The following is a 23,911-nucleotide window of genomic DNA, read 5'->3' as shown; positions in this document are numbered from 1 at the left end:
TAAAAACGCAAGGCGCTAAATTTGAAAAAAAAGGGTATTTCAATGTGAACGTAGACATGCATAGGGTTTACTTAAATTGTGTGTCGAACTAAATACCACAAAGCAAATCGAATGTGGTTCCCAGGGCACAGTCGATTGTGTCTTTTTATCGATTAGCTTTATATTGTGTTATATACTGTGAGACTGGCAGGAAACTAGAGCCGAGCCCAGCGGGTAGGAAGTCTCGCGTTGCACACCAACTAGTCCGGAACGGAATTATCATCTCATTGATTTGTTACCATTTCACCTAAGCTTTATATGTATTCGTTATGTAACTTCACGTAATTAATTCAAGCAAAGAAAACAAAGTCATCAAAACCAAAAAAAAACTTTATTTGCAATTGAAATTGGAAATTTTACAATTAAAAGTTGGTAACACCAGCTGTTGTTGCTACTTTGCCTTCAGTGTCAGCTGACAAAACCCCTGGACAAAAATCTATTTCATTTTTTCCCCTAATTCCCAAAATTCTTTGTTAAAGTTTTTGTAGCTTAGTTAAGCAATTTTTTTTTTTAAGACAGGAAATGAAAAAGCAATGTCAATGCAATCAATTAGGAAAGTGGTGAGCCTCCACTAGCATTTTTAAAGGAGAAAAAGGCAAACTAGCCGTGAATCGCCTAATATTAGTTGATCGAAAAAATGAGGCTAGACTTTGCTAGCCTATGAACACCGAAAAACCACCGAAGACGCTTTGCCGGCCTTAAGATTGATCTAAGCACTTTTATTAAAAAGCCCCTAAGCCGTAACTGATGTATCACGACTATATTAAGTACCATCACCCTTATTTTCTCTAAGAAGAACAGAGACAGTTAAAATTCACGGTTAGCAAATCGTCGAAAACGTAAACAGTCAGCTTCAAATTTCTCAGTAAATGTGTCATCACTTGCAATTTTGACAATACGATTCATATCGATGCGGACAATTCGATTAATTACAAGTGAAAAACAGTAAAGAACATTTTGTGGTGTTTTTAAAATGTTTTATTATATAAATCACATATTTTTCTTATTAACTATATGTTGTGTATGTAAAGTGAGAGGACATCCTAAGAATGTAGCGTGGAGCGGTGGTCCCTTACACTGTGAATGTGAACATGGGGTAGACTTCTGGGCCCACGGCGGTAAATACATTAAAGATAATGTGATTGCTATTAAGGCGGTTTCTTTCAACGAGAATATCTTTGTTATCACTCCAAGGTAAGGTACATGTGTATCTTCTCAGTTGAGTTAATAAGAGGTTTTTGGAATATTGTTACGGCAAAACGGTCAAATTAACTTGCTTGTATTATTATGATTAAGTTAATTAGAAATTGATCCTTACTGGTCAACCGGCTTTTCACCTTGAAAAAATACAGTAATATTTTAAGATTATTTTATAATAATATTGAAAGCACGGTTACAGAAACCGTCTAATCGTTGTTATTTTTAAGCAATTATTACTGTTACAAATAATACATTTGACACTTATGACTGTACAAGTTGTACGTTTGCAAATGTTTCTTTTGTCGGAGTCAAGGTTTAAATGTTTAAATTTATTGGTACTACAAGGTCACCTCGTACAATTGCCTAAATGGTGATTTTAATAACTCAAGAGAATAAAGGGCTTTATGAACAAATAAAAAAAGTAAAAGAAGGAAATAAAAGAACTTTCATAATATTTACGCCACATTATTTCATTTGGTTAGCTCCCAAGGACCTCAGCGATATATAATTACATAGCCTTTTCGATTCCAGTTATATACTGCTGTTCTCAAAGGGTCATAGGCCCAATGGGCACCATACGCTGGTAAATAATAATACAAACTTCTCTTTTTTTCCAGGCTGAAGCGAGGTGTGCTGGCAACAGTATGGCAGGTGATCAAAGGGCGTCAAGGGGTAGAACTTGACGCCTTTCCCAGTGTCACCGACCACGCGCTAGCCGACTGCGACGCGCTGCAGAACTCAGTCGACTGCCATCTTGACCATTTGGTAAGATATGCATAGAAACATAATCTGATTTTTCTTTGAAATTTAAGTTGGCATTTTAATGGTTATTATGACCCTGATTTTATTTCCTACTGTTCACAGTCGACGAAAATGTCAGTCAAAGTACAGTTTAAATACCTGAACAGTTTGAAATACCTGCCAATTTTAATGTTAAAATTAGTGTATTGTATGTGTTTAATATGAAAAAATCCAATTATGTTTATAAAAGGCTGGGATAAAAAGAAATATGTAGATAAAACAGCAAATGTTTTCTTGTTAGAAAATTCATAAATATTTTCATTGAACTATTTAATTTGTGAGCTTATGATGTTTGTTTTAAATGCAAGGACTGTTGCATTAACACATTATACGAAAAATCATTAATATTCATGTAACCGATTCCGAATCTTGAAACTCTAACAAATCTTTTTAAATTATTTAATTTACAAACATTACAGGTGAAAGGTACATTACATATGTGCTAAATGACTAACTCAGTCTATCCAGGTCAAATATTAAAAATAATACTAGTTCTAAATGTAATTATTAAAGGCATTCTAGTAACATGAAGGTTATTATTTTTTATAATCTATATTTAACATGTCAATCAAGATCTCTTATAATTTATAACATTTAGATTTAAATAATCCAGTCTGAATGACATAATCTGAAAGTATACACGGAATTATAAGCACGTTTAGCATTCTACGAGTCGATATCAACATGTCGACGATATTGCGTGCTATTAAGCAAGCTACACACTTGCAGTTTTTACTGAAAAATTGGGAAGAATACATGTATAGGCAACATTGTAATTAAACTGTCCAGTTCTCAGATTCTCACTTTTAAGTGGGTATCATTTATCACTAACATTCAGCCCTTATTGGAAGTGAGTCAATTGCCTTTAACTCTTACATTTAACTCTTAGAATGATCATTTTCTTTTCCGAAGTGTTATTTCAGTCAAGCTCTAAATCTATTCAAACCAAAGCAAAACTATTGGTCACTTATAAAAGTTATTAAAGTAAATATTAACCTTTTACATTAAAAAAATGGTTGAATTCAAAACATGGCCCGGTTTTAACTATACTATCCCTTACTTAATTTTGACTATGATAGAATAACTATTGTTTATTTTGCCACGGCTTGAATTATAAATCTTTACTACATCTTACATGTAGTCCTATAACAACACAATATAAAGTATGTAAATTCTTGAATGTGGGTTAGAGGCGAGTCGATGCGAATTTAATAGGCCCAGTTTTACAAACAAAGGCTAACCTTCGTCTTAGGCAACCAATAAGTTCAACGTCAATTGCCCCATTTACTGATATAACTAATCATGAGTTTCCATTGTCTAAATGCATGTATGAAAACATTTTGTCTTCTGTCAGAAGACATATGTGATATTGTTTTTGTTTATTTATTATTAATTTATGTATATGTTGTCTAGGAAATTGAGCATTTATTTATTTTAGTCAAAACACCAAAACTACTTCAATAAGGTATAAAATGAGATATTTAATTTCGTAATCTTTTTACACCAGTAACCTTTCTGTAAATAAACAGTTACTTAATCATTGCATACTTGGCTATTTTTGGCATCGCGAGAGGTTGTTAATGTAGCATGTAAGTCAAACCAAATTAGGTTTTTATGTTTCCTTAAAATAAACAGCAGGTCGATTAAACCATTTAAGTTTTAAGTTGCATAGTTTCTATAATTATTTACATCAAAATCAAGAATATGCATAAATTTACGCAAGAACAGAAGAGCAGTAGACAGTACAGTACCGCTATTGTATATACATAACTTACTGTCAAGACATCATTGCACTGTCTAGTACTCGTTTCCTGCCCTCGTATTAATATTATAACGAATCTGATCGGATTGAAGACAAAGATATGCAGTTTCATTGACTAATATCGATTAGACTGAACAACAATATGTTAACAAAATTTAATAAGATCGAATTCAGACTCTTGTCCGAGGAATTTGTGGTCTAAATTTATAAATTTACATGATAAAACAAAACGTTTACCAAGACCAATTGATTGGGTTACCAAAATAATTGCATAATCATTATTAGTTTTATTGGTATTATTTTTATTTAAACCCTAAATATACAGAGAAACAATTTAAGCGGAGATAAGCTTAATATTTAGTAACATTTTATGCACGCTAAAAGATAAGTGCAAGTAGATATTGCGACAAAAGTCAAGTTGAACTTGTTGCGTAACAAAATGCCTAATGTGTAGCAGTTACAATATAAAAATAAACTTTTGCGCAACATACTGACACAGATTAATTCAATTACAACGTTATGCAAATTATTTTTAGCATGATTCTAAAAATACCTTGAGATTAAATAAAAAATGAAGAACAAAAATTCTGATTCGTATCAGAGATGGTTGCCCACATATTTTAAAACTTAATGTGTAATTACGTAAATTAAACTTAGAAATGAATTCGTTAGACAGAGTTTAACACATAACTAACGAGAAATAATTGTTTTTCTTATCTGCTTAAACTAGTAATATTACAACAGTCATAATTATAAATATTAAAAAAATTCATTAAATTAGTAACTCCATTATTGGTTTTATTAAAATTACTTAAATTTTGCTACACAAAATTAATAAGGTAGTAAATATTGCGTTTTATTCTGCGAAAATTGTCATTGAACGTTAAGTACATGATAATTGAAAGAAAGGTGCACATGACCAGTTTGTATGCACTCGGCGACCTCAAATAAAATACGCGCGTGCGATTTTTACCGACTATTGTTTTAACCGAATACCAGGTAGTAGCGAATACTGTCAATCTCTCACTCGTTGAGTATTTTATTTAATTGGGTCTTATAAACTAATTTTGGGTATAGTAATTATGGAATGAATTTCAAATACCATATTAATATCGTTTTTGAAAAGCAAAACTTCTTGCTTGCAATTGTCCCTTTGATCAGACACGACCTCGCGGATTTTTATAAATTCGAAGTACTTATGTTTCGTCTTGTGAGTGAGAGTCCATCTCCTTTTCTTCTTTAACATTATAAATATAAAAAATATCACTTGTAGTCAAATCCTGCTCGCGGAGCTCAAATGTATTTTACATAACCCCAATGCTAGTAACAATAAAAAAAAATATATTATTAAAATTTACCGCACAAAAATAAAACAGCTAAAATTAATCAAAGAGTGATAGACTAAATTATCTTTAGTCTATCTAGGCTTTGGGCCGGACTTACGAAATCGTGCTTTCAAATTGCACCTTGTGTTTCAGATCTTAGCATTCACGATTTTATTCTTTTATTGAGTTATAAATACAGTATGTCTTACTTAATTATTCTTAAAACTATTACAACATTAAGTTTTTGATTGATTTTTCGTATAATTCAATTCATTAAGCGGCAAGAGATATCCTGTCATTGCGATATAAAGGAAACTATTACTAATTTTTAATATCTAACACGTTCGTACAAAAAGGATTTGGGAAATTAATAGTTATTATTAATTGTACGTTATTTTTAAAAAAGCGTCCCACATAGTTTTTTGTTAAAAAAGGTAATGATTATTATCACTTCACAACATTTCAACGCTGTGTGTACGAGGGCGCGTAACGCGATTCTCGAGTCGCAACCATGCAATAATAGTTTCGACGATTTAACTTGCCTAGTGTACGAAAGGCTTTATTGATCTTAAGGACGTTTTATCTATTATAATATTATCCTATTTTTTTAATAAATGTTTAGTCTTGTATATTTTATAGTTTTAAGTGTGCGGAATTAAAAAATGTATGACGGTTTATAATGATTACTTAACCATGACATATGTGACAAATAGGCACAAATGTCTTACGTCATAGGTTTCCGCTCGTGCGACAGTTGCGTAGACGAGATCTTGTTTATAAATTATTACATGCAAATACACGTATCCTCATTTATAAAATATATTTTCCTCGCTTTCATTCTATTTGAAAACAAAACGTTTATTTACACATTTTTCTTAGACTGAAAACTCACGGTAACGAGAATTCGGCTGCACAAACACTAAAAATAATCAATGTGTAAATAAGTGTGAAATTGATGATCAGTTTTAACCGACGCTATACGCATGATACTTATCCAATATACTTAATAACAAGTTCATATTTTAAAACATCTTTACAAGGGCAACCTATGGGTCCTTGACAGCGGCATCGTTGACACCATAGACAATCCAAGATGTACTTGCCCTCCTAAAGTCGTGGTCATCAACGTCGTCCTAAAGAAGGTGACGAAGACGATCAAGTTGGTCTCGACAGTAGAGCCCATGTCGCAACTGCAGAACATTGTCGTCGAATACTCTGTTACTGGTACATTCGTGTAAGTATAATATTGTATATTATATATATTTATCATATTAAATGTAGTATATATGTTACGTCTACATATGAATTAACGTAATTTAATTAGATACAATAACAATCGTAGCTTAATAAGTGTGCAGAAGTTTGTAACATTGCTTGTTCCGTAGATCTCAAATCTCAGAATATATAAATTTTAGACACCATCGTTTAATCACTTTTCTTGACTAGTTATTTACAATATACATATTAGGTAAATTATTTACCTTATGTATTTGTTTATGTCTTTATGTATAATCCTAGTGAACTCAAATCAATGTCTATAATTTTTTTGGATTCTTGCATACACTAAATGTTAGGTAACAGTGGGATTCTGAGATCAAAATATATTTATAAAACATATCGCCATCCCTGTCATTATCTTCGTCAAAACAGAGATAACAATATGTTTTAAACCGGGATTTTGATCTCAGAAACCAACGGTATAAAAAAGCTATTTTTAATCATTTAACTCTTGTATCCTATACACGTAACATCTTGTACATAAACATGTGTATAAAGTAAACTTGTCTCAAAAAAAGTTTCTCATGCAGCGCGTTGAGAGAATTTAAATAAGTTAACTATCTCTTATATTATATTAGAAATCGTCTAATACGATTACGAAATCGATCTATCGTATTTTTTGTATCCTTACAAACGGAGACATGTAACCTACCGTTTATTATTTGTATTACTAACACATAATACGTTGGAATCAATAAAACGATTGCTGATATCTAATTAACCAGTATTTCGAAATTATTTGTTATTGCCACAAACTGGGTAAAGTACACTAAGGGTACGCTTACTGTAAATTTACTTCGGAAATCTATACTAAGGGACTGCTTAGGTACTCATTTAAAGAACATAAGTGTTTCAATAAGATAAATTTTGTAAGTATTTCTTATACCCGATGCCGTAGAAATATTTTACGATTAACTATAATGTATTTCGGTAGGTACTTAAAAACCGTCCGTACAGTCAATATCTATTGTGTTTCTTTAGTTACATTTCAGATGCATCGCGTGGTGCGATCATCGTCCATGAAGTGTCAAGCAACGATGGCTGGTCAGTGCTCGCCTGCGCTCCTGCAATCGGCATACAGCTGGCTCTGGTAAAGAGAGGTCCTCTACACAACTCTTTGATACTCATCAGAATACATCATAGGGGTCTACTGGAATTGGATACAGCAGCGTTAAAGAGAAAAATCTGCAATTCACCCTTGACTGGTAAGATCCATGAATTCAGAACCTTAATGAAAAATTTTATATTATCAACCAAAAACGACTTTTGATACATATACATCCTATATATATATATATATTGCCCCAGGAAGATCATTATGGCTGAGAACAATAATACAATGGCCCTCAGTCCCCGGCAGACCTTCAATGGTCAGAGGGTGCTAAGAATCCCCGGGTCAGCCATGACGATAGCTACTTGGAACGTCAAAAGTATGTACCGCGAGTATAAAGTGGTGAATATCGAACAGGAAATGCTTAGACTCAAGATCGATATCTTAGGAGTGAGTGAGTCTAGGCACAAAGGATCAGGTGTAGTAGTACGTGAGGACTCAGTAATTTATTATAGTGGTAACAATGATAAAAATCACTATAACGGAGTGGCCATTATTATCAACAGGCAATTGCAACGTCAAGTTAATAGTTTCTTGCCAATATCGGATAGAGTTTTAGTTATGGAATTATCGGCCAAGCCCAGGAACATTCAGATTGTTCAAGTATATGCACCTACTACCGAAGCTTCTGACGAGGATAATGAACTTTTCTACGAACAACTAGAATACGCTTTAAAACAGCTGAACTCACAAAACGTTATCCTCGTCCAAGGCGATTTTAATGCTAAAATCGGACAGGGCAAGGTCTCAGACATTGTAGGACTCTATGGACTGGGAATTAGAAATGAACGTGGCGATCGTCTGTTGCAATTCTGTGAAGAACACGGGCTTGTTATTTCGAACACCCAATTTAAGCAACACCCAAGAAGACTGTATACATGGACATCCCCACTGCATTCGCCGAACAAAATCGTGCGTAATCAAATAGACTATATACTTATAAACAAAAGATATCGCAACTCACTTACATCAGTCAAAACCTACCCTGGTGCGGATATCGGATCAGATCACAACCCAGTGGTTGCATCCCTTCGCTGTAATATGAAGAGATTAAAGCCTAAAACTAGAAGACAACAAGTGGATGTAACTAGATTAAGAGATCCAACAATACGTACCAAAACAACCACGGAATTAAACATCGCAGTTAAACGTCTAAGCACAGAAATTGGTCCAAATGTAGAAATTGAGGAGACTTGGACAAGAATAAAGGAGAATCTTGTTGGTATTGGTAAAAGAATTCTACAACCACTAGAGACTAAAGCCAAAAAACGCTGGATTACTACAGAAATTTTAGACCTTATGGGACAGCGCAGAAGATACAAAGGAGTCGACGACCAACAATATAAAACCATACACAAGATAATTCAAAGAAAAGTGGTTGAAGCTAAAGAGAAATGGATGGTTGACCAATGTGTTGCGATAGAAGAGTTTGAGACAAGGCATGACTCTTTCAGTATGCACAAAAAAATTAGAGAATTTATAAATAATACGAGTAACACGTCACACAACACTAATTGTAACATTCTGATGGATGACCAGGGTAATGTGGCTAAAACACTAGAAGATAAGCTTGACATTTGGCAAAAATATGTAAAAACTCTTTTCTATGACGAAAGACCTAGTCTGGATACAATGTCTCTAGAAGCCGATTTAACCGGACCATCCATCGACAAAAGTGAGATTGCATATGCAATTAAAATGTCCAAGGCGAGCAAATCCGTAGGTGGTGATGAACTACCAGTAGAACTCATCAAAGTTCTAGAATACGATAACCTAGGAATATTGGTAAAGCTGTTTAATGCCATATATGACTCGGGCGTCATACCATCGGACTGGCTAAAATCAACCTTTGTCACCTTGCCCAAACTTGCTTCTGCGAAGAAGTGCAAAGAATACAGAACTATTTCCTTAATGAGTCATGTCCTAAAAATATTCCTAAAAGTCATTCACAAAAGGATATATAACAAATGTGAAGACCAGATATCAAAATCACAGTTCGGTTTCATCAAAGGATTGGGAACGAGAGATGCACTTTTCGGATACCAAATACTAATACAGAGATGCTGGGACATGAATCACGATGTGTTTGTGTGCTTTATAGATTATGAGAAAGCATTCGATAGAGTACAGCATGCTAAATTGATTGACATTCTACAAAACATCGGTCTCGACTCCAAGGACGTACGATTTATCAAACAATTATATTGGAACCAAAAGGCGAATGTACGGGTGGAGGGTAAACTTACAGATGAAGCAGAAATCTTACGAGGAGTGCGTCAAGGATGTATTCTGTCACCAATCCTGTTTAACTTATACTCAGAGATGATCTTTAGGGAAGCATTAGATCAGCTAGATGTAGGGATAACAGTGAACGGGCAGACTATTAATAATATCCGTTATGCCGATGATACTGTTCTGCTCGCCCCAACATTAGATGAATTGCAGATCATCCTAGATAGAGTCCAGTCTGTTAGTTTGAAATATGGTCTCAACGTCAATGCCAAGAAAACCAAGTATATGTCCATTTGTAGAATACCCCCTGCTAACCTCACGCTCATATGTGGTGGACAGGTCTTAGAAAAAGTTAGCAAATACAATTATTTGGGATGCTGGGTTGATGATATGGGAGATCACAGTCTTGAAATAAGGTGCCGTATAGAGCAAGCCCGGAATGCTTTCTTCAGACTCAGAACCCTTCTGTGCAACAAAAAGCTGAACATCGAGCTACGGATGCGGTTAGTACGGTGCTACATTTTCTCCATTCTCCTGTACGGCGTTGAAGCGTGGACCCTCACGGAATCAATGTGCAAGAAAGTAGAAGCCTTTGAAATGTGGGTATACAGGAGAATGTTAAGGGTATCCTGGAGAGATAAAGTTAAAAATGTGACCGTGCTAGGGCGCATGAAGAAAAAGGCGGAAGTGGTATTTACAATAAAGAAAAGAAAGCTGGAGTACCTAGGCCACATAATGAGGAACACAAAATACGGACTGCTGCAGCTCATCGTGCAAGGAAAGATCACTGGAAAGCGAAGTGTAGGTCGAAGACGAACATCCTGGCTTAAAAACCTGCGCCAGTGGTTCGGAAAGAGTACCCGTTCGCTCTTCAGAGCCGCGGTGTCAAGGGTACAAGTTGCCGTAATGATCGCCGACCTTCGAAAGAAGATGGCACTGTAAGAAGAAGAAGATTGCCTATATATAGGGTTTTTCAAAAAGAACGATGTTTTCTAAAACAAAATAAAACAAAGAGTTTAGATGAAGATGATTCAAATGTTTATTGTATTACGAAGAGAAAAGTTTGGCAATTATGAATGAAAAATGATATCTGGCAAATGTCCACCACGACCACGCTGACAGATGTCGATTCTTTCATCAAAGTTTTTAATCACTTTTTGGCAAAATGGCGGGTCTATTTCGGATCTTGATCACTTCACGGATTTTGACTTTTAAGGCCGCGATCGATTCGATATAGACCTTAACATAGCCCCACAAAAAATAATCCAGTGGTGTTAAATCACACGATCTGGCTGGCCATTTAACAGCTGAATTTCGGGAAATTTGGTTTGCAATAAATTGCACCATTTTCATAGTGGATTTTAATTATTTTAATGCGATTTTCGAGCGAAATTGAATGCATTTTAGCAATTGCCAAAGCATCTACTACGAATAGGTCAAAAAACTAAATGTCAAAACTGTCATGTTGTTGGTGTGGCCCCAATTGAAAAACAAAGTTCTTGTTGAAAAACCCTATATATTGCCTTTGAGGCCAAGTCAGTGTTCCGACGTCTTAAATGACTATACAGTGAAAATTCTATCTATTGGTGTTACGTTCTAACGGAAGTTCGTCTGGCCATGGCGAATGGAGGTCCGAGATCTCTGGCTACCCCCCTGGGTTACAGGCGTGAGTTGTGTGTGTGTGTGTGTGTGTGTAAGTGTGCGGTGTTACGTCTTCTTGATTAGTCACGTCATTTGAATCCTTTCCTTCTTCTTTCGACATATCAGTAAACGAATGTTGCTTGTGATAAATGGACGCATGTCGTTTGTCTCAAGCGGTGCGTTTATGCAATAAAACTTGACAGTCATAAAAGCTTACTAGGATCGTTTTTGATGCAATCTATTCTAGTTTTGTATGTTATTAATTGCGAATATGATTTATGTCTCAACATACAATTTAAAAATGATTACGACGAACTTGATATCCGTACAGAAATAAAACTTTCGGAACAACTGTGTGATTAAATAATTCCAAAACTATAATTTCCGGAAACTGATCCATTCTTTGATTAGTTACATATTTTATTAGAATTAAAGTAAACAATAAAATATTCGTAGAGAACGACTAGTTTAAATTAATTTATAAACAATAGATGTCGCCCTCGACTCCGCCCAGACGGAATTAAAGAAAAAAACTTAGTAAGTAGCATGTGCATATTTGTTCTACAACCATGTCAATTTTCATGGAGATTCATTGAAAGGTTCTAGTGATACCTTTTAACAAACATCCATCCACCCATCCATACATCTAAACTTTCGCATTTATAATATTAGTAAGAAGTAAGATTATTTTTATATACTTATATACTACATAACTTTTTTATCTGATTATTTGAAAATTACTTAATTTAATTATTTCTTGTAACCATTCCAACTAGTCGAACCCTTGACCAAATGTTCCAATGTCCATATCTTTAATATATTGGCTATCTGTTGGTGCTTCGAATATATGCATTTTTTTTACAGTGATAGGTGAGAAAGACCAGGCAGTGTTTCTCCTCGGCTTCGACGCTCACCATTTATACTTACGCCATTCGGAATGTGCAGATGTTCTCTCCTGGGACATTCAGAAGCCGTACTCCAACCTCATGAACATACATTCAGCGGGCCCCCAAATGGTTCCTACCTCTGTTACAAGTGACCCTCTTAAACACTCACTTCTCGTATTGGATACCAATTACGCAGAAACAGTGTTAGAAACAAAAGCAACCTATCATAAATTAACATTTATTGGTCAGGTTTGATTTCTTCATAACATGTTATGTAAACTTAACATACAGGATGTAACATTTGTAACAATTATATTACTCGATATTAATTTGTAGCGAACTCCCACGGTAACAACCCAGCTTGTTAAATTACCTGCTCATAAATTAATAGAAAAAATTATTAATGTTTCCGATCCGAACCTAATTCACATTTTTACTTTTTTCTATATAAAGATTTACAATGCAATTCGCATAAATGTTTTCAGATACCTTGGCGGCTCTTAACTTCGCTCGTATCACTGAGCAGAACACAATTTTTGGTGTGGGGGGGGCATAGCGATATGCGGGGGGAGGGCACTGCGCAGCGCGCCGATCACTTTGGGCCGCCAAGATATTTGAAAATACAAAAAAGTATTATTTTAAATACAAGGAATATTTTTAGAAATAAATCTTTTTGTTTGTTTTTTTTTCAACGAGGAGAAGAGAGATGAAAATATTTTAGTACTAGTATTTCATCAGTCGAAAAGAGAAGGGTTAAAACAAAACAAAATGATGGTGCACATAACACTTATTTATTTAACATAACGTGTTGCAGTTAAAATAAACATTCTTTTAAATTAAAACAACGAACGTAATAGCTAAGGATATTCGCAGAAAGAACGAGAATTTTAAGTAAACTATGGAACTATTTCAAAACAATATAAAGCAAATAATCTAGAATAACTGCGTACATCTTACCTTACATATAACAAGGTATTACGCAATAAAGTAAACGCACATAACTTTCAATAACGTTCACAAGATACGAATGATCTAATTACCAAATATAAACACCCTTTTTACTGTGGTAATAATATAATTTTTTTTAATTCATTATGATAAGGGTGCAACTTAATATTATATAGAAAATTTGTAAACAACTTTAAGAAGATAATTTCTATCTTTTCTTAAATTAATCCATAAAAAAATGTAGTCGATTTGAGAATTAAAGCACTCATATATTACGTAATAAAATAATATTGATTTAAAATTCCACTCACATAATTGTATGAAAAATTATGACAATAAATTAATTAAAATTGTTGATGAAATGAAATCAAACAACACATGTTACATATTTCTGCTGCACATTAGGCCGCTTATTTCTGATTAACAAGTTAATAAATTATCGAGAGCCAGTCATTTAATCCTATAAGTATATAATGTAAATATGTATAAGAAATTGGAAGCGCAATGTAATTCAAATACATCACTCCCACACTCCATCACTTCATCACTTCATACCAAAACTGTATCTAAAAGGCCTGATATTAAGATATATTTTTTGTAATAAATAAATACTATTATAAAACTAAAACTATATAAAACAAAATTAAATTACATTTATAGTGGTTAAACATTAGTTACCACAATTCTTTAGCTCTTGAGATCGAAGATGGTAGAGGCCACATCAATAAGATAAGCACCGAGCCATATCTAAGACCCTTTTTCCACTAGTATTCTATTTCCAGTCGGACACAGCGAGCAATTTAGTGGAAAAGGGTTGTTAGATCAGTTTCAAACGGGCCAATAAAATCATACAAATAAAACATAATAAAACCGTGACTTTATCCTTGCATAAATTAAGTGTGTCTTTTATAAGTAAACATTTTCATCTTATGTGAGCTTTGTCAGTGAAAATTAAAAACACAATCAGATAATCTGATTTTACACAAAATATCCGATTAATTTGATATTCTGATAAATGATTTAATTCTGATCATTAAATCTGTTAAAAATGTTTATAACCGTGAGTTTCCGCTGCCGAAAAAAATTATTATTGTCTCTGTTTTATAAGAAGTTTAAGAGAGATGTCAATATATTCCTTGTACTTCTAGTTTGTTGAACAATTTAAAATTCCTAAATATAAGTCAATTTATAATTTCACAAAGCTCACACACACATTACAAATATCACATCGAGTGCTGTTAGTCCATGTGCATACAATATTTACAATATTTATCCCAATCCAATATCTTCTCGGTACAAAATTGAATAAATTATATTGTAAAATATATAAAGGCATATATTTACATAACTAAGTTATAGTTTTTGATAACAAAACTAACAACATCTAATTTCTATTTAAATCGTCATTCAGCATTCAAAAGATTTTAAAATGCATTTTTTTTAAAAAGACTAAAAAATTAAATGTTGCCAGTTTTGATTCCGCATTACATTATAATTTCTAATCTGTATTATATTTCCTTCGATTTTTCATAAACATCATTGGAGACATCACGACTATCGCATCAAGTCTAACCGTCTGTTCCCACTGCCGAAACACTCACACATTAACGTACTCATATCATACTCATAGATAAAAAAGAACACGTTTTTGTACAAGTTTATCAACAGTGGAAACCCACAACATCGTAAGTCATTGGTTTGTAACCTTCCTTAAATAAGTGTTTAATTACATTTACACAACCAATACGGAAACTATTCCGTTAGACAAATACACAATATTTCTGTAGTACTGTACACTTTTAAAAATTCTTGATACTTTATGTATTACTAATAACTACATATTTTATACAATCAAGGCACATGTGTGGTATTTGTGATATTTCACATAGAAATTCATTATACAACAAAACCACATCTATGTACTGATATTAACTAATATACTGAAATTAAAAACAAACATAATTGTATGGAAATTATTTTGAAATTAAAATTTACGCAACACTTTAGTGCACTTTTATATGTAATTTGTAAGACGCTCGAAACTGAAAAAAAAAGGTAGACAGAATTCAACAATTCTTCTTAGTGAGACATGTTTAATAATAAATTAATTTTATAAAAAAAGTGATATAAAGACAGGACAAACAAATTCTATTATCAAATATGAAAAAATCGAATTTTTAATGACAGACGTGTTTTAATTTTGTATTTTAAAATACATTAAAGGTCTGTTTCTACTGGATCTAAGATTATTTCCTGTCAAAATAGTTTACGTTTCACACCTTAATTGAATATTGTGAAACACCAATTACGACTATATTTGACGAATAAATTCCAAGTAGCTTATTCAAGATTTACTTGGACATTGTGGAACAAATAAATATTTTCTTTGACATACTGAAATGACATGGCTTATGTCTACACTTAACTACACTTACTAATAAATATTACAGTGAATTTCCACTGCCGAAATACTTATATAGGACATATAGGTAGTTATCTTTGTTTTAACAAACATAGTGAGAGAGATGATAATATGTTTTGTCACAAGTGTTTTGTCAGTGAAAACTCACAGTTAAGAGGTAAACATTGGCGGCGACACGTAACGGGTAGACATTACAAAATAACTACACAAGTGCCGATACTAATCTTATTACGACTAAACAAAAAAAAAAACTGCCGTAAAAATTGCCAATTAACGATATAGTTCACTTATTAGTTAGGAATTTCAACTTTGAAGTTCTTACCATTTCATATACTTATCATAGCCAACATATAAAAATAAGATTTAAAAAAATAAAGTATAACAAAACTTAAGTATGTTTTAAATAGTAACAAATAAATAACAAAAAAAATCACATAATATATCAAACAATACTATCCAAAAAAGAAAAATAGTAGTAAATGTATTGTAATTTTTATAAAAAAATATATACAAACATTCGAAACAATAAAAATATAGGGTGTATACCCTTTACCCTTTTTTCCTCATAAATACAGTGCCATCCAAACTTTATGTCGGCTGGAAATTTCCATACGAGGTGGCAAACGTCTGCACTCGGTTTCCTCCCTCACCCCGCAGCTAACTATGAGCCGCCATAAAGTTTGAATGTTACAATACCTCGCTTCCATCACCGCCAATGTTAAACATCGAATACCGAATGTATTGTAACTACGAGTATGGTAAGAAATACGATACACACTGCTTGTAGATGCGAGCTAACTGTCAACTAAACAACACCTTCAGATCTAAGGCTATTTGAACAACGTAGTAGTTAAGGCGAGCGCACACCGAGCGCGAGCGCACCCGCTCTCATGTCGATATTCGAGTTTTCCAAACAGAAGACTTTTCACCTGAAATACAATGAAAATATTACGAATGGCAAAAATATTATTAGGTATCAATTTAAATGTTAGCAGACTATCGAATCTCATAACATCTTGCCAACATCGTTTATGAAAGAAAAACTATAATTATATATTTTGAAGAGACTCACCTGCCCTATGAGATTCTCCCGCAACGTGGTTCCCGTGCCTCGGTACGATATACTTGGATTCCTGGAACATGGACAGCATGAGGTCCTCGGTGGTGGGATGGTACTCGACGCCGTTGATGCTGGCGACGAGCGGTGAGCCCTCGAAGCTCTTGTCCCTGCTGGAGGGCGAAGTCCCCGTGCGCGGCGGATAGTCGACGGAGCGCGGCCGCCGCCCGTCCACCGGAGTCATCTTCGGGTTCACATGCACGTCTTTGTGAATGTACGGCTCCGTGTGAACGACAGAATCGTTCTCGTAATCGCTCAACTCTTCACTCGTTCTTCCGTTCACTTCGACGATCAACGGTCTCTGGAGTGTCGGGGATTGAATGATCGTCGCCGTGTTGTGTACGACGGGAGTGACGTCATTCTCGGGAGTTATAAATTCGATCGGACTGTCATCGGGTAAGCTCGGAACGCTTCGGGAGAGGGTCGGGCTCCGTTTTATGTCCTCCGTCTCCGAATCGTCTTTAGTTTCGACTTCACTTTTAACATTATCGATTTCTTCTTTGACTTCAGTTAAATCGTTCAGGACTTCGCCGGCCGGTTTCACGTATTTAGGCATTAGAAGCGCCCAATGGCCTTTATCGTTGGTCGAACAAGAATGAACGACCGTTGGTTTTTTGCGTTTGTAGAAGAGCATATAGACGGTGTTGTTGACGAGTTCGGCGTAGGCGTTGTCGTCGTCGACGGGCGTCACTCTGGAGTCGTCAAATTTATACCAGCGGTTGTCGTAGGGGTTTTTGCATGCGGCCGTGTAGTGTCCAGTCTCCAAGTCGTCACCGTGGTGGTAGCAGATGGCGTACAGGTCGTAGATGTTGTCCTGCGGGTTGGTGACGGCGGCCTTGGAGTGTCTTCGACGCGGCGATCTGGAGTGGCCGGGAGAATCGTTTGAGGAATTCCTTCTGACTAGATGTGGCGTCATATCGAAATCGTTCAATGGGAATTCCACCATGGTCGTCAATTTCGTACTCGTGCGACCTTTTGCTTGTCTGGAATAAAAAAGTATCGATATCGATATATAATATTCAATTTTTTCATTAACACGCTGCATATTTTAGAAGTAACAAAACTCATACTCACTGTCTGAATCTCTTTAAATGAATGACTAAGATATCTGGAAGTGACCACAGACCCAATGTTTTCACAACTGGCATGTATCTTTGGCATTGAGGACATCTGAAAACAATAACAAATTTGGAACATTTTTTTACATTTTTGTATTAACTGACAGTATGTACGTACATATGCTGCCAGTATGTGCGTGTCCGTGTGTGTGTGTGTGTGTACGTGTAGGTGTGTACTGTATGCGTCACCTCCACGCGTCCTCCTGTGCGAGGTGTTCAGCGCGCGTGTAGTGCGCGAGACAGGCGTGCAGCGTGAGCGGTCCTGCGCCCGTCGCCGACACGTGCACCTCGCATGCCTCACCGGGCTCACGGATTATACTACAAACAACATATTACACCTTATTAAGAAGCATTGAACTGGTCAAGAAACAAAGCTTAAGATCTATAAAAAGGATATATATAGCAGCTACACATGTACAGTTTAGTTACCTATCTCTGTGCGCGGGATCCCAGAGCAGCTCGAGACGTAAGTACGGGTGTTTGTCGTGCGCGCACAACGCCTGCTCTACTTCCAGTGCGAACAGCGGATGCGGCAGCTGGAATAATGTCATTCAAGTCTTTTTTAAAGCCAAAAACGTTCAATTGCCCCACTCAAAGATTTTCTTGGCTACTATGAAAGAATTCTAAGTGCGACAGTCGGTCTTCATAGTTCAGTCGTACCTCTGGCTGTAGATAGGCGTGTGGCTGAGTGTCGGCGAGTCTCGCACGGAAGATGTCAGCTCCCTGCGCGCGCTCCAGTACGCGCTCCGCCACCACCTGGCACATTTCCTTCAGCAGCAACTTCTGTAGATCCTCGTAGGAAATCTCGCGTCCCACCTGCATTGCGTACGGTGACCCTGTAAAACAAAGACACCTATCTTAAACTACTAAACGTGTGTAACTCAGCTCTGATATGGCAAAAGTACAAGGAACATAGGCTTGAATCATTGAGCTGCGACTCAACGCGGTGTTCTATATCTGTGCGAGCCGTCGAGCCGCAAGTCACAGAGCGACCAATCATGCCTTCCATGACTGATTTACATCTCATACTACCCGGTGATTCGCAGCTCGTATCTTGAAACTCAAATCATAACTTTATGCAAGTACAGGTACTTTATGCAGGTACAAATCTAGCTGCGATGCGAACCGGTTCAATAATTTGCTTTACACGTGAGCTGATCTGCAGGTCATCAATTTTAGTTGAGTTATCAATAACTATAAAGTACTGCTTTATAAGTCATTGTATCGCATACTTGATTATTTCAAGGTTTAATAAACTAATATTACACATATAAAAATATCGAATGGCAAATAAGCATTCAAATTATATTAATTAAAACAAATTACCATATTAAACGTGTTTTTACAATAACATTTGTATGTAACAGACGACAAAGTACAAGGACACAGCGCGACCTTGGTTTGCTTTATCAGCCATTGACCTCATTGTTCCAATACACATTATCAAGGGCATTTTGTTGCTATTTAAAACTACTTTACTACTATTTATCATATTATTTATACTAGCTGTCGCCCGCGACTCCGTGCGCGCGAAATTTAAAAAAAACTTAACAAGTAGCCTATGTGTTCTCTGAGACTATGTTCTACATCTGTGCTAAATTATATCAAGATCCGTTCTGCCGTTCCGGAGATACCTACAAACAAAAATCCATCCATCCATCTAAACTTTTGCATTTATAATATAAGTAAGATTAAAATACACTAAGAATACCGAAGTATATAAATATAAATAAATATAAGTTTCACATGACAGCCGCAAAACTAGACAAACGATATAATTCGATGTGAAGAAGTGATGAAGTCACCGTACAGTAAATACCTTTATTTATTTATACTTATATACATAAAAATAGTACATACCAAATCGTTCCCCATCAAGAAGGTTGACCCACAGTATGAGTAGGTAGGGAGTGGTGGGCGTCTGCAGCAGCGGGGGAGCCTCCAGACAGTACAGCGCGCCGTAGTCAATACCCGCCACTTCCCAGCCAGCGCGCGCGTTGCACCACCCTGAGGTTACAATACCTTATTTAATATTATACATCTTTTAATCGGTCTCACCTAAAGTTGTTCTGCACAGTGATTTGTTCCGAGCTGTGGAGACATTTGAATACCATAATACCTGATTCATTAATCTCGCTGAGTATGATATGGTCGGTATCAATGCCGGTGTCATTGTGCAATGCTGTGCGCAGCTCGTCCATAGTCGCGGTTGGTGCGAGCTCCACGCCGATGCGCACCTGCCGCGGCTGTTGGTTCACGTACACCACCTAACGGACGACATAACGTATTACTGATGCACTCAAAGGCAAGTGTATGATGTTGACTCAGCGCCACTCATGACTAACAGTCGCCCGCAAATTCGTCAGGGAAATATTTTTAAAAAAGTAGCCTATATATGACCGAACACATCAGCCACCTTCCAGCTGAAAGACCCATCAAGATGTATGTAGCAAACATATCACTTACACAAAATATGATTTTTTATTTCGATATCTATATATATAAAAGAAAGTCGTGTTAGTTACACTATTTATAACTCAAGAACGGCTGAATCGATTTGACTGAAAATTGGTGGGCAGGTAGCTTAGAACCAGGAAACGGTCATAGGATAATTTTTACCCCGTTTTCTATTTTTTATTCCGCGCGGACGGAGTCGCGGGTTAAGGCTAGTAACATATATATATAAACTGATAGATATAGTTGGAGATTGGGAAGTTAAATCGTAGTAATTCCAGGGACGTATCGGTTATTCTAAAGTAGTATACGACTCATATGTAGCGTGCTGTAAAGTAAAATATGACGTACATTGACGGGCAGTGGTGAGGGCTGCACTGTGTTGAGACGTGTAGGAAGCTGCACGCTTACGCAGTGGAACGGATCGAAAGTGCACGAAGTCCGCTCGCATTTCGCACACGTCAGCGCAGACCTTAACAAACATTAAAATATTCAAGTATCGTATACTGCCGCATTTAAAATCTTTTAAAAAAATAGATAATAATTTGTTAAAGCAATAACAACAAATCTTATTTAAGACGCCTTCAATGAATAAATAGTAACTCAGTATTGGCATAAAGCACAATTTAGAAATAGTAAAAACAGATAATCTTATGAAGTACAGAACTTTTAATTCATTCATCTTTGACTGTACTCATACAATTGAACCTAAAATAAACTTAACACATTCAATGTCAGTAACTTTTCACTTTAAAATTACAAAGTCATAGTGGCACTGTATGTGTTATTTGCTCCACTTACCTGTACTGAGCTTGAAAAACTGCCTGTACAAAGGAACTGTTCCTTCTAGCGTGGTTTGCCAAAGTCTCAGCCGCCACCACCTCGTCTGACTTGCCACCTGTATTCTAAAAATTTGTACGTGTTTTTAATTTATATTAATTTATAGTTCTTAAGAATATTTTAGGTCAAATCAGGATGTGAACATTTGAATTTCAACTAACTTGTCAATTAGTATTTTTGATTAATTTTTAAAACAAACTTTGTAAAAGATCTTTAAAGGATATTAAATAAATGTGAGTTATCTACATTTAAAAATACAAATTAATATGCTACAAAAAGTGCTCCATCAATTACTTATTTTATAATTGAATGATTTTTTTAATGTATTTTCTTTTAAACCAAAGTTTTATAATAATTATATTTTAACAAGTTTACAGTTTTATCTAGATATTGGTGGATTGTACAGAAATGTACAAATTATGTGTATGGCTTCCAAGTGATATAATCTAATAAGATGCAAATTTCAAACTTGCAGTGGCTTCTTGTCGTGATTAAAAATTATATTCTAATAATTATGTAAATCTATTATTAAAAAAAACAATAACCATTATTTAAATCCTATAATAAAAATGTGTAATTAGGAAGTTTTTTTATCATCTCCTTCAATCTCTGTAAAAAATCTGAGATGGCAACATATGGATGTTTTAGCAGTATCCCACAGTGAGATGTAATAAAAGATAAAAATATGGCAAATACAACAAACATGTCTACCTAATCATATGGCATTTTTATTTGATTGGTATGTAAACATTCAAACCTTGATAGTTTTATACTTTTTCTTAGTGGCCGTGTTCAAATCTTCATGCACTTTATCAAGCAGCCAAAAGAGAAACTCCTGTGCATCATGCTGACTGTTGCCGCGGTATTGAGAGCCGTGCCTCTCAACTGCACCCTGATAACAAGGTTATCACTTCTTAATAATATAATGAAAACATAGTATATCAATTAATCAGTATGAGCTCAGTGCTGAAGCACATAAACATAGCCAACTCTAACATTTTCATCATAACAAAGACAGAAATTTGTTTTGTACAGGTTTTAAGGCCAAGTCATGGTATGAATTCAACGCAAAATTTTGTATATAACATTATATTGTATATTACATTTAAAATGTGAAAAACGTACAGTATATTCTAACCATGACAGTCAGTATGTTATGTAAAGTCTAGTGAAAATTCTTATCTTTATATAATATCAATGTGTGCAAAAGATTATTTTTGCAGCTGAAAGTTAATGACATAACAAAAATACTGTGGAAGAGTTGGTATTAAAGAAAAGAAATTATTAATCTCCACCTTTTGAAACTTTAATAATAACTAAAAAGTATTACCTTGAATGCAATGCTCATATCAGGAGTATATCGACATGACCATAACGCTTTCAGAAGTGCAGCTAATTGTTCCGTAACTTCACCACGAGTTCCATATTTTTTTGAATTTATCTTATTTCTCTTCTGTAAATCCACCTAGGAAAATAATTGATTGACAAGTTATGCAATATATTTAAAAATCCATCTATTGGTGTGAAGTGAGTCCAGATTATGAAGATATTCCCAAGTAGGATCAGTGACATGCTGGCGGCCAGTCTTAAAAAATGAAGCCAAATCTTATAAAACCTTGTGTGTCAACCCCATGTAGTGGGATAAGGTCAGGGAGATGATGGTTTTAAAAATACCACTGATCTTTCAGTGCTTTTTTAGAAATTATTGAATAAAACATTATTAAACCTATATAACTTGAAAAGATCTTTGTCTTCTTCCATCTGGAATAAACTTGATATCAAAGAAAAATATAATTTACCTTGTAATGATCTAGTACAAAGTATTCAGCTATAACATCAGTATGTGAAAGGCACTGAAGTACTGCATTCATGTAACAAGTGTTCCCATGGTTTTTGATTCCAGTGGCGGCCGGAGTCGCACCCGGGGGCCACGGCGGGTCCCCGCTGCACGGCACTCGTTCATTGCTTATTATCGTTGGGACTGTTTTAACCTTGAGAATTAAATACAAATATAATGACGCAACATATTATTTGGCACGCAATATACATATACGATCAAATTACACTTACTCCTGATACGTTCACAGTACTCATGTGCTGAGCTATTTTATTCAAGAATATTTTCCATGATGGCCTTCTAAATAACTTCCTTTCAACGATACCCTCATCTTTTTGAGTTGTTCCGATAATTGTGCCTGTTGTGGATTTATTATCGCTTTCGTTGCTTTTGTTCCTACTCGAACTAGGTTTTGTGGTACCAAAAGGATTCCGAGGTAAAGTAAATGTACGTTTTAGTCGGGATCCTTCCACCTGTTTTGGTGTCATGCCAGTCTCTGCAACCTCGTTTATCAACTCACCCTCAGAGCAGGACTTCAAAACTGATGAAAGGTTATTGGTTGACATGATGACAAACCAAAGAATTTTATTTCGTTCTAATGTATTTCAAACATTGTACTGAAAACCAATTAGAAAATATTGATATACAACTGACAGACACGCCATTTTGTTTGTTATCTCTGACAGAAGAGAAACGTTCAGAGTTCAAAGAGAATCGCACTACAAAAAACAGACGCGGCTCTTCTGCAATTTTTACTTCAAACTACTGACAGTCAAAATATGTGATAATAATTTTACCCTTTCTTGATTGTAATCTACATGAAGGTGCATGGTTTTATTAAGATATTTAATTTTATTCAACTTAGCAAAATTAAATCTGTGGTGTGGTTGTCAAATGTC

At 35.1% G+C, this 23,911-nt stretch overlaps 2 protein-coding genes across 2 annotated transcripts; one reads left to right on the top strand and one right to left on the bottom strand.

Annotated features, from left to right (window-relative positions):
* Nucleotides 1–1,130: 1,130 nt before the first annotated feature.
* On the top strand, nucleotides 1,131–12,559 carry LOC106718186. The gene is made up of 5 exons (XM_045679792.1): nucleotides 1,131–1,135; nucleotides 1,857–2,004; nucleotides 6,168–6,361; nucleotides 7,387–7,610; nucleotides 12,254–12,559. Exons 1-5 carry the CDS (start codon nucleotides 1,131–1,133, stop codon nucleotides 12,529–12,531), a joined length of 849 nt encoding a protein of 282 aa, XP_045535748.1. The 3' UTR covers nucleotides 12,532–12,559.
* Nucleotides 12,560–16,170: 3,611 nt separating this feature from the next.
* LOC106718223 (ubiquitin carboxyl-terminal hydrolase 43) lies at nucleotides 16,171–23,685 on the bottom strand. Its single transcript, XM_045679564.1, has 14 exons — nucleotides 23,246–23,685; nucleotides 22,975–23,166; nucleotides 22,506–22,640; nucleotides 21,933–22,067; nucleotides 21,137–21,240; nucleotides 20,687–20,807; nucleotides 20,001–20,148; nucleotides 19,742–19,888; nucleotides 18,542–18,717; nucleotides 18,311–18,417; nucleotides 18,071–18,199; nucleotides 17,838–17,933; nucleotides 16,719–17,746; nucleotides 16,171–16,575 (listed from the first exon to the last, which is right to left on the bottom strand). Exons 1-14 carry the CDS (start codon nucleotides 23,576–23,578, stop codon nucleotides 16,535–16,537), a joined length of 2,892 nt encoding a protein of 963 aa, XP_045535520.1. The 5' UTR covers nucleotides 23,579–23,685; the 3' UTR covers nucleotides 16,171–16,534.
* Nucleotides 23,686–23,911: the final 226 nt, after the last annotated feature.

Source organism: Papilio machaon, chromosome 10 (assembly GCF_912999745.1).
Source record: "Papilio machaon chromosome 10, ilPapMach1.1, whole genome shotgun sequence".
NCBI lineage: Eukaryota > Metazoa > Arthropoda > Insecta > Lepidoptera > Papilionidae > Papilio > Papilio machaon.
Note: the sequence above shows the minus strand (reverse complement) of the source record. Positions and strands in the feature narration are given on the sequence as shown.